The sequence below is a fragment of the Salmo salar genome, chromosome 04 (assembly GCF_965601325.2).
Source record: "Salmo salar chromosome 04, fSalSal1, whole genome shotgun sequence".
NCBI lineage: Eukaryota > Metazoa > Chordata > Actinopteri > Salmoniformes > Salmonidae > Salmo > Salmo salar.
Genome location: NC_138294.1, coordinates 23,828,460 through 23,840,819, shown reverse-complemented (window position 1 = coordinate 23,840,819; position 12,360 = coordinate 23,828,460). Strand labels below are relative to the sequence as shown.

At 44.3% G+C, this 12,360-nt stretch overlaps 1 protein-coding gene across 12 annotated transcripts in view; it reads right to left on the bottom strand.

Moving 5' to 3' along the window:
- The window catches only part of LOC106602442 (teneurin-3), a 401,337-nt gene that overhangs the window by 61,480 nt on the left and 327,497 nt on the right, over nt 1-12,360 (bottom strand). For all 12 annotated transcript variants that reach the window (XM_082974188.1, XM_082974185.1, XM_082974186.1 and 9 more), the window contains 3 exons: nt 8,495-8,614; nt 4,193-4,325; nt 3,791-3,919 (listed from right to left, as the gene is read on the bottom strand). In XM_082974188.1, coding sequence (XP_082830314.1) covers nt 3,791-3,919; nt 4,193-4,325; nt 8,495-8,614 — 382 coding nt within the window. The remainder of the gene's footprint in view (nt 1-3,790; nt 3,920-4,192; nt 4,326-8,494; nt 8,615-12,360) is intronic.

The following is a 12,360-nucleotide window of genomic DNA, read 5'->3' as shown; positions in this document are numbered from 1 at the left end:
GATTGATATTTGTCTGAAAAGCTTACTGTTTGACACATGGGAAGGCGATCAAGTGCTCCAGTGTCATCGCTCTGTGAGAGTTCCACATGTAGCGTGTCAGAGTGACCTTGTCGAAACTCTTTTCTTCTGGTCCTTTGTGTTAGTATAACCCGTCAGCGGTAACAACGACCCCTATGTATTGGGTTCTGGGACCTGAAGAATTTAGACTATTGGTTTCATCCAGACACTGAGAACCACTGTCTCATTGTGCTCCAACTGAACACACTTGGCTAACCTTTATTTGGTCTTCTGCTTTCATTCTTTCTCCTCTGTGGAACAGCGAGCACACCATAGCGTGTTATCCCCAAGCCACATGACAGCCAAGTGTGTGTGTGTGTGTGTGTGTGTGTGTGTGTGTGTGTGTATCCCACATATTATCCCAAGCCACATAACAGCCAAGTGTGTGTGTGTGTGTGTGTGTGTGTGTGTGTGTGTGTGCATCCCACATATTATCCCAAGCCACATAACAGCCAAGTGTGTGTGTGTGTGTGTGTGTGTGTGTGTGTGTGTGTGTGTGTAATCCAAAGTACTTTCCTCAGCAAGACTGTTCTCTTCCAAGGAGGACTATTAGTGGACATGTCTGTTACCAGTTATAGCTCCTCTCTGTGACTGACTGCCTTGGTACGGCTGTGTGTTAGTGCTGGGTTCCTTCTACTGTGTTTTTCCTTTCCTCACCACACACACACACACACACACACACACACACACACACACACACACACACACACACACACACACACACACACACACACACACACACACACACACACACACACATGCACACGCATGCACACATGCACACGCGCACACGCACACGCACACACAACACACCCCCCTTGTGAAGGCCCCTGGGGTATAGCTGTCCGACCCCTGCGTCCCTTTATAAAACGTTAACCTCCTTCACCACCCGCCTCTTGTTGCACGAGCTCTGAGGCTTTATAGTTCTGCTCATAACAACCGGAACTAATTCAAATCAGGACCGGATCGTTTGGGAACTGGCTGGGCTGGGGCACGATGCCTGTTACTGTGTGCTTATCTCTGTGTGTGTATGAGAGAGCTGTGAGTGTTTCTGTGTATTATGTGTGTGCCTGTGTCTGATTGCTTGCGTTTCTCAGTCTGTGTTTGCATTACTGTGTGTACTGTGTTTATGTCCGTGTGTGTTTATGTCTAAGTGTCTGTGTGCATTTATGTCTGTGTGTGTGTTTATGTGTGTGTGTGTGTGTGTGTGTATGTGTGTGTTTATGTCTGTGTTTATATCTGTGTGTTTATGTCTGTGTATGTATGTGTGTTTATATCTGTGTGTTTAAATCTGTGTGTGTCTGTCTGTGTGTTTATGTCTGTGTGTTTTTATGTCTGTGTTTATGCCTGTGTGTGTCTGTGTTTATGCCCGTGTGTGTCTGTGTTTATGCCCGTGTGTGTCTGTGTTTATGCCTGTGTGTGTCTGTGTTTATGCCTGTGTGTGTCTGTGTTTATGCCTGTGTGTGTCTGTGTTTATGTCTGTGTGTGTCTGTGTTTATGTCTGTGTGTGTTTTTCTCTGTGTGTTTATGCCTGTGTGTGTCTGTGTGTGTCTGTGTTTATGTCTGTGCGTGTTTATGTCTGTGTGTGTCTGTGTTTATGTCTGTGTGTGTCTGTGTTTATGTGCATGTCTGAGTTTATGTATGTGCGTGTTTATGTCTGTGCGTGTCTGTGTTTGTCTGTGCGTGTCTGTGTTTATGTCTGTGCGTGTCTGTGTTTATGTCTGTGCATGTCTGTGTCTGTGTTTATGTCTGTGCGTGTCTGTGCGTGTCTGTGCGTGTCTGTGTGTATTGTTTGGCTGATGGTGCAGAACACAGCCTTATTAAAGTAGTGCTTTAGACTGAAGGAGTGCCAGAGAAGAGAAGAGGGGACAGACGTTGGGCCAAGAGGAATCAAAGTCTATCTGGCCACACAGGAGAGTTGAGAGAGATAGGGGGAGAGATAGGTGGAGAGAGCGCGAGAGAGAGAGAGCGAGAGAGAGAGACAGAAAGAGAGAGACAGACAGACAGACAGACAGACAGACAGACACAGAGACAGAGAGACAGAGAGACAGAGAGAGAGGACTCGTGTGTATCAGCTTTACTGAAGATGCTCTTCTGCACAGATTGGCCTGTGATACTGACATAATGGTAAACCCTGGGTTTTGATCTACGAATGAGTGTGTGAGACCCTCGTAACAATTCACACCGTGTCTGGCACAGCTAGAAAGACTATACATGGATTTAAATGCTCTCTCTCTTCATCAAGGCTTCTCCTCTTTGAACGAAACAAAGAGCATCTGTGCAAACAGTTAGAAAATCTCTAGACCTTGTATTCACTGGACTGATAAAGGTGTGCTTTTATACTTCAAGTACTAAAGGTCGGCTCAGCTTTTTGTGAGGCCTCCCGTTCCAACTGAGTTGGCTGTTTGTGGCCCCGGTAAAGCTTGGGTGAAGCAGTGTTGGGTGTTATGGGACATTAAAAAACGGGTTGTTTGGATCCTGGATTCTGATTGGTTGTGGGACGACAACTCCCACAAAATACCATGACGTGTTAATGTCATAATTCCACTGTCCACAGCCCAGGCAGGAAATTCATAAACGTCATCTCCCTCGGGAAGGAAAGATACACATCATTTACAGAACAGGAGAGTTGAACAGAGGAGTTGAACAGGAGAGTTGAACAGGAGAGTTGAACAGGAGAGTTGAACAGGAGAGTTGAACAGGAGAGTTGAACAGGAGAGTTGAACAGGAGAGTTGAACAGATGAGGGTACTGAGTGGGTCTGTGTAGAGGAGAAGTGAGTTGGAAGTCGAGTGAACTGGACGAACCCTAGCTGACCGTGTTGTGAGGTGTGTGTACAGTGGGTGTTTGGTGTACTGTATGTATCCTTTCCCCTCTGTCACCTCACTTGAGTCTTAGGTATAACACGTTCGTAGAAAAGTGTGTGTATTCTGTACAACTCGTCTGGGTTTCTGACCCTGTGTGTGTGTGTGTATGTATGTATATGATGATGATAATGTGTATATGACGATGATAATGTGTGTATGATGATAATGATGATGTGTGTATGATGATGAGTGTATGATGATGATAATAATGTGTGTATGATGATGATGATGATGTGTGTATGATGATGATGGTGTGTATGATGATGATAATGTGTGTATGATGATAATGATGTGTGTATGATGATGATAATGTGTGTATGATGATGAAGATAATGTGTGTATGATGATGAAGATAATGTGTGTATGATGATGATAACGTGTGTATGATTATGATAATGTGTGTATGATGATGATAACGTGTGTATGATTATGATAATGTGTGTATGATGATGAAGATAATGTGTGTATGATGATGATAACGTGTGTATGATTATGATAACGTGTGTATGATGATGATAACGTGTGTATGATGATGATAATGTGTGTATGATTATGATAACGTGTGTATGATGATGATAACGTGTGTATGATTATGATAACGTGTGTATGATGATGATAACGTGTGTATGATGATGATAACGTGTGTATGATGATGATAATGTGTGTATGATGATGATAACGTGTGTATGATGATGATAACGTGTGTATGATGATGATAATGTGTGTATGATGATGATAACGTGTGTATGATGATGATAACGTGTGTATGATGATGATAATGTGTGTATGATGATGATAACGTGTGTATGATGATGATAACGTGTGTATGATGATGATAACGTGTGTATGATGATGTGTATGTCTCACCTGTGTCTCAGGTATGATGGGCCCATCCTCTGGTGAGGACCTGAAGCAGGTAGAGAGGGGAGAGGCCACGATGACAGGACTGGGCCTGATGAAACCACTCAGGTCACAGCTGGGGATGTCATTCTCCTCCTGCAATACGATTCAATTTGATTCAATATGATTGAAGACGAGTCAATACGAGTCAATACAAATCAATATGAGTAATACAATTCAATACGATGAAATACAATTCTATATGAGTCACTGTGAGTAAATACGATTCAATACAATTCAATTCAGTTCAATACGATTCAATTAAATACAAAGGAATTCAATAAGATTCAATACAATTCAATATAATCTAATTTAACTCAATTAAACACAATTCAATTGAATTCAATATCTTTATCAACTATATTTCACCTTCTTCATGACCAGGGTGTCAATGACATAGAAGACATTCCAGGGGATCCACACAGTGTGGTACTGTATCAGGAACGGAGCCCGCTCGAAACTCAGGGTCAGACTGGCCCCACCGTTGGTCAACAGGTCAAACCTGGAGAGATGGAGAGAGATGGAGAGAGGTGGAGAGAGATGGAGAGAGATGGAGTTAGAGGTGGAGAGAGATGGAGAGAGATGGGGTTAGAGGTGGAGAGAGATGGAGAGAGATGGAGAGAGATGGAGAGAGGTGGGGTTAGAGGTGGGGTTAGAGATGGAGAGAGATGGAGAGAGATGGGTTAGAGGTGGAGAGAGATGGAGAGAGATGGGGTTAGAGGTAGAGAGAGATGGAGCAAGATGGTGGAGAGAGATGGAGAGAGGTGGGGAGAGAGATGGAGGTGGAGAGAGATGGGGTTAGAGGTTGAGAGAGATGGAGAGAGATGGGGTTAAAGGTGGAGAGAGATGGGGTTTGAGGTGGAGAGAGATGGAGAGAGGTGGAGAGAGATGGAGAGAGATGGTTAGAGGTGGAGAGAGATGGAGAGAGATGGTTAGAGATGGAGACAGGTGGAGAGAGATGGAGAGAGATGGTTAGAGGTGGAGAGAGGTGGAGAGAGATGGTTATAGGTGGAGAGAGGTGAAGAGAGATGGTTAGAGGTGGAGAGAGATGGTTAGAGGTGGAGACAGGTGGAGAGAGATGGTTAGAGGTGGAGACAGGTGGAGAGAGATGGGGTTAGAGGTGGTGACGGAAACACACAGGCATGTACATTCACACAGAGAGACAGGCGGACGGACGGACAGACACACACAGGCACACACACAGGCACGCACACACATCCCCCTTCAGCCCACACACACAGACAGCAGAAAGGACATGCTACATGTTCACACATTTCCTCCTGGTTGTTCTTGGGCCCTGGAGACAGAGATCTCTGTATCTTTGACACTGATGGAGGTAGAGTGAGGATGAAGGGTGATCAGACTGTCCTGTTCTAATTGTCTCTCCTGTCTAGTCTGTCTAACCTGAGGCTCTCTCTCCCTCTCTCTCTCTTTCCCGCTCCCTCTTCCTTTCTCAGAACAAAACATGTTTCTGTTCTTTCTCCTGTACTGAAAATAAGATGATGGGGCCAATTATTATTGGATGTGTGTGTGTGTGTGTGTGTGTGTGGTGAGAGAGAGCTCCGTTTGGCTAGCTAACTTTGTCTTTTAACATGTAGCAGGCCTATAGGGAGAACCATCCGAGTGGAAGAGAGAGAAGATCCCCTAAGTCCTGTCCTATATTCTGTGTCTGGAGGGGGCTGGCGGGGTGAAGTGTGAAGACACACACACAACACATACAGAAAATGCATAGATAAAAGAACACACTCATGCAAGCACAGACAAGCAGTGACACCAGCATTCAATCTGTTATGACCAGATATATTGTTATTTACACTATTTACATGGCCAAAAGTATGTAGACACCTTCTTATCAAACGTCTCATTCCAAAATCATGGGCATTAATATGGTCCCCCCCCCCCTTTGCTGCTATAACAACCTCCACTCTTCTGGGAAGGCTTTCCATTAGATGTTGGAACATTGCTGCGGGGACTTGCTTCCTCCATTCAGCCACAAGAGCGGAATGGATTAGTGAGGTCGGGTACTGATGTTGGGTGATTAGGCCTGGCTCGCAGTTGGGGTTCCAATTCATCCCAAAGGTGTTCGATGGAGTTAAGGTCAGGGCTCTGTGCAGGCCAGTCAAGTTCTTCCACACAGATCTCGACAAACCATTTCTGTACGGACCTCACTTTGTGCACAGGGGCATTGTCATGATGAAACAGGAAAGGGCCTTCCCCCAAGTTGGAAGCACAGCATCGTCTAGATAAAATGTCATTGTATGCTGTAGCATTAAGATTTCCCTTCACTGGAACTAAGAGGCCTAGCCTGAACCATGAAAAACAGCCCCAGACCATTATTCCTCCTCCACCAAACGTTACAGTTGGCTCTATGCATTCGGGCAGGTAGCATTCTCCTGGAATCCGCCAAACACAGATTAATCCGTCGGACTGCCAGATGGTGAAGCTTGATTCATCACTTCAGAGAACAAGTTTCCACTGCTCCAGAGTCCAATGGCGGTGAGCTTTACACCCCTCCAGCCGACGCTTGGTATTTCGCAAGATGATCTTAGGCTTGTGTGTGGCTGCTCAGCCATGGAAACCCATTTTAGGAAGCTCCCAACGAACAGTTCTTGTGCTGACGTTGCTTCCAGAGGCAGTTTGGATTTTTATGCTCTACGCACTTCAGCGGTTCCATTCTGTGAGCTTGTGTGGCCTACCACTTCGCGGCTGAGCTGGTGTTGCTCCTAGACATTTCCACGTCACAATAACAACACCTACAGTTGACCGGAGCAGCTTTAGCAGGGCAGAAATTGGAAAGGTGTCATCCTACGACAGTGCCACGTTGAAAGTCACTGAGCTCTTCAGTAAGGCCATTCTACTGCCAATGTTTGACTATTAATTTATTTTTTACATTTTTAATTTCACCTTTATTTAACTAGGCAAGTCAGTTAAGAACAAATTCTTATTAAAATGACAGCCTAGGAACAGTGGGTTAACTGCCTTGTTCAGGGGCAGAACGACAGATTTTGACCTTGGCAGGTCGGGGATTTGATCCACCAACCTTTCAGTTACTGGCCCAATGCTCTAAACACTAGGCTACCTGCCATCTTTCTGGGTAAGACTCTAAGAGCTTTGATTGTCTATTTTAGCAGTGGCATGGCAGTATATTCAGGTTATTTTATCAGTGGCATGGCAGTATTTTCAGGTTATTTTAGCAGTGGCATGGCAGTATATTCAGGTTATTTTATCAGTGGCATGGCAGTATATTCAGGTTATTTTATCAGTGGCATGGCAGTATATTCAGTCTATTTTAGCAGTGGCATGGCAATATATTCAGTCTATTTTATCAGTGGCTTGGCAGTATATTCAGTCTATTTTATCAGTGGCTTGGCAGTATATTCAGTCCATTTTATCAGTGGCTTGGCAGTATATTCAGTCTATTTTAGCAGTGGCATGGCAGTATATTCAGTCTATTTTAGCAGAGAGCATGGCAATATATTCAGTCTATTTTATCAGTGGCATGGCAGTATATTCAGTCTATTTTATCAGAGAGCATGGCAGTATATTCAGTCTATTTTATCAGTGGCATGGCAGTATACTCAGCCTATTTTATCAGAGAGCATGGCAGTATATTCAGTCTATTTTAGCAGTGGCATGGCAGTATACTCAGCCTATGACAACAACATAAATGATTCCATTTGATTTAGTCTATAGTAACAGGGGCATGACATAGTGGCTGGATACATCGTAACCTGCAGTGTGGAACATCGTGCAACATCATGTATTCAATTTGCCCCACGGTCGCCATCACACACCTATTGCAATCTAGCAGCTTAGCCTCGCCCTAGAGATTCAACCTATTACACTCCCAGCAATCACACAGAGCCTCCTCTCAATGAGGCAGGGAGCACCAAATATCACTTTTGCCCTTAACACCCCTGCTTTACAATCTAATTGGGCACGGGTGGTGTAATAAAAGGCACTGATGGGGCTGGGGTCTGGGAGTGATTGCGCCTCTGTCCCAAATGGCATCCTATTCCCTATTTAGTGCTCTACTTTTGACCAGAGGCCTATGAGAAGTAAGGAGTGCACTATATAGAGAATAATAGGGTGCTATTTGAGACTCGGCCTGCGTTTCCTATTTCCTGGTTGGCGTCGAGGAGGTTTGCAGGAACACTCGCTGTAATAACACCGGAGCACTGGGAGTGGGGGGCAGGGTGTAGTGGAGGTGTGTGTGTGTGTGTGCTGCGCTAGAATGACGCAGGCTAATTGATTCTGCCCTTGTATAACCAATGCATTTTAAACAGCCCTCCAGTTCACATTTAAATGGCGCAGGGTTTTCATTGGGGTCGGGGGGGGGGGTTGTGTGTGTGAGAGAGTGTGTGTTTTTTCATTGGGGGGAAGCTGCTGAGATTTACATTTGCATGAGAGAGACGATTTTGGGAGATCTGTGAGACAGAGTCGTAGAGGGACGGGAGAAGAAGCACGTTGCGGTTTCTCTCGCTTTTCTCTCTCTCACATACTCACCGATGCACAGAAAAACATTCACGCATATACACACACAGACAAGCTCATGATGATTCAATCAGCCACTCCTGAAAACACAACATAAATCAAATACTGTATGAGGTGTCAGTGGTGAGGAAGACCAAAGTCCGTGGTGTGTGTGTGTGTGTGTGTGTGTGGACCTACATGCCGTCCTTGCGTGTGATGGTGTATCCGTGGTCGGGGTAGTGGACGAAGGTAACATTGACTCCTATGAGGGGGGTCCCGTCTGCCGTCAGGACTTGGCCTCTGATGATGGACACCAGGCTGGGGAGAAACAACACAGAGATGATGTCCTTAGAGACGTTGTTATTTTGTACACTGCAGCTTTGAGACGCCGCGGAGACAGACAGAGATATCCTGAGATACACATCACACTAGAGGACTGACAGGAAATGACACCGACAACTTTCACAGCACATTCATAAACACCACAGTATGACGGTACAGTACTACGTGCAAATCTTGGACTCAGTCAAATAACCAATTCCCTCTTCTCTGGTCACCACTACGCACACACAATATCACACGTGATCCAGACACACACAGCCCCCTGGCTCGCGTTGGACCATTTAGATTAGTTTATAATCAATGGCTCTGGTCCTGTGGAGATAGCTACTGTGTGTGTGTGTGTGTGTGTGTGTGTGTGTGTGTGTGTGTGTGCGGGGGGAGGGTAGCTAGATTTACTTATAGCTCTCCTTCCCAGGTCATTACAGCTTTCACTGAGTGCTAATCAGTAGCGGGGCATTGAATCACCCTGTAGAGAGAAAGAGAGACACACACACACACACACACACACAACTTTCCCCCCCCAGCACAATCCTTTACAACAGTCTGAGAGGATGCCAGACAGTACAGTTTATGTCCCAACCCTCTTCCCCTTCTATAGTGTAAATATGCCATAAATTACCCAGCGTCCTCGCTTCATTAATACCTGTGTGTGTGTGTGTGTGTGTGTGTGTGTGTGTTGGGGGGGGGGTTGCATAATGTAGCTGTAATTTATGCCTTCCATTTGCTTAGGGAGGTTGTCTGAGTGTCTGTCACTGTAAAACAATGGCTGTCTCCCAAATGGCACCCTATTCCCTATATTGTGCACTACTTTTGACCAAAAGTGGTTCACTATATAGGGAATAGGGTGCCAGTTGGGACACACTCATACCCAATTGTCACTGATCGGTGTCTGAGTGTTTCTAAGAGCATGTTCAATAGACGCTGCAAGGTATTATCATTGCTCTGGTACTATCATTACGCTGGTACTATCATTACGCTGGTACTATCGTTACGCTGGTACTATCATTACGCTGGTACTATCATTACGCTGGTACTATCATTACGCTGTTACTATCATTACGCTGGTACTATCATTGCTCTGGTACTATCATTGCTCTGGTACTATCATTGCTCTGGTACTATCATTGCTCTGTTACTATCATTACGCTGTTACTATCATTACGCTGTTACTATCATTGCTCTGGTACTATCATTACTCGGGTATTATCATTACGCTGGTACTATCATTACTCTGGTACTATCATTACTCTGGTACTATCATTGCGCTGGTACTATCATTACGCTGGTACTATCATTACGCTGGTACTATCATTACGCTGGTATTATCATTACGCTGGTACTATCATTACGCTGGTACTATCATTACGCTGGTACTATCATTACTCGGGTATTATCATTACGCTGGCACTATCATTGCTCTGGTACTATCATTGCTCTGGTACTATCATTGCTCTGGTACTATCATTACTCTGGTATCATCATTAGTCTGGTATCATCATTAGTCTGGTATCATCATTAGTCTGGTAGTATCATTACTCTGGTATTATCATTACTCTGGTATTATCATTACTCTGGTATTATCATTACTCTGGTATTATCATTACTCTGGTATTAGCATTACTCAGGTATTATCATTACTCGGGTATTATCATTACTCAGGTATTATCATTACTCAGGTATTATCATTACTCTGGTATTAGCATTACTCAGGTATTATCATTACTCTGGTATTATCATTACTCTGGTATTATCATTACTCTGGTATTATCATTACTCAGGTATTATCATTACTCTGGTATTAGCATTACTCAGGTATTATGATTACTCTGGTATTAGCATTACTCTGGTATTAGCATTACTCAGGTATTAGCATTACTCGGGTATTAGCATTACTCGGGTATTATCATTACTCGGGTATTATCATTACTCGGGTATTATCATTACTCTGGTATTAGCATTACTCTGATGCATGACGGAATGAAACCTTTAGTTAACCCTTAACCTTTCCCCTCCCACTGGCACACATCTCTCTCTCTGTCTCTCTCATAATAAGCATGACAATGGTTGCTGCGGGCAACAGGCAGCGCCTCAGTAACTGACAGGTGGTATTTCCTTTTTTTAAATGGTTGCATATCAAGGAATGTGCCTTGGAGTTAGAATGTCTCAGTGTCGTCACCAAAAACATCAGTGTCACTGTCACCTCTGTAAAATACAAAGTATTCATTTTTCTCCAAATTATATTTGTACATGTTGTACTGGCACTGACTGTTACGTCCATGTCTGCTGTATGAAATTCATTTCCTGGCAATAAAGGTTTTAATTCATTCAGAATTGAGGATGTTGTCTTTTACCCTGAGTTTTTAAAACACTAGGCTGGACACCACAGTCCAGTCCAGGATGTCCCCATGTAGTTCTTATCAGACAGATTAGTCTCTAGCCTCCCAGCTGGCCTCTCACCAAAGTCATTCAGGTTGGGGCTCCACAGCTGTGGCCCGGCACCTGGGATTTGAACCCTCAACCCTGCTAACCCTAGTCAGTGGACCAATTAACCGGGCCCTTGACCACGAGACCACAACATCACTACACAAAACAGGGCCATAAGGGGAGTCGACAGAGCCAAGACCAACTAGTCCCGAGCGTTACTCCGCTTGGAATCTGGGTGCAATATAAAAACACTGAGGGAGACACCTAAAACAAGAGAGAGGATGGTGTCGGTCTTCCTGCTTAATATACTGCAGCTTTAAGCTCCATCGCTCGTCTCCCTCGTCTGGAGTTTGCTGAAGCGTGGCAAAGAAGCCGTCTTATCTAAATTCAGCTGTGTGTGTGTGTGTGTGTGAGCCACCACATAACGTAGTGAAGCGTTCGTGGCCACATGCCTAATTTGGCCCGTCACGATCCATGAAGAGGAATAATAACATACTTAACAGTGTATTCAGACTCCTTATTCCCAGTAACTATAAGCTGTATAAGGGAGCCAAAGGATTGCATTTAAACAAACTCCACTGGCTGAAATGAAAATGTTCTGCCATTGTATTGTTCAACTATTATGGCAGACAAAGGAAAATAACGCTTTAGTGTAGGAAGTTGAGAGACACACTGGCGTCCGAGGTGTTCTTATCCAATAACCTTGTCAGAAAGCATTGGTAGTGCCTGCTCTTAAAGCAGTGAGACTATTTCAATTGGAGGTTTGGAGAAGTCAATAATAATGTAGGTGTAAACAGGTTTTTGCTCTTTCCTGTCCTTCTTGTGCTGCAGACAGTAACTTACAGGATGTCTGCTCTGCGCGGCAATGCAAAAAAATCACAGACTACAGATGTAGGGTCTTAATTTGATCACCATGTTGCAGGAGAATGTTACAGCAATGCAGGGAATGTAGAACTTGTGGTGTATTTGAGGTTTAAAAAGGCTTCTGAAGTTTGCAATTCCCCCTACAAAAATGTCCATTATTTGTATATTCACATTTCCTGTTGATGCCGGATTGTTTTCCTGCTGTATCAAACTGGCTCAAATTAAGATCCTACATCTGTACTTCATTTTTGAGTATGTCTCTTTTGAATGAATTGCCACCCTGAATAATATCTCCATTCCAGTCTCTCGCTCGAATGTCATTTCCTACTAAACGACGAGCTCTCTATCTCTGTTGACGGAGAATGGCATGTCAATACACCCAGACGGAGGAGGAGAAGAAGAGATGGATGAGGAGGAGGAGAAGCAGAGCGGGT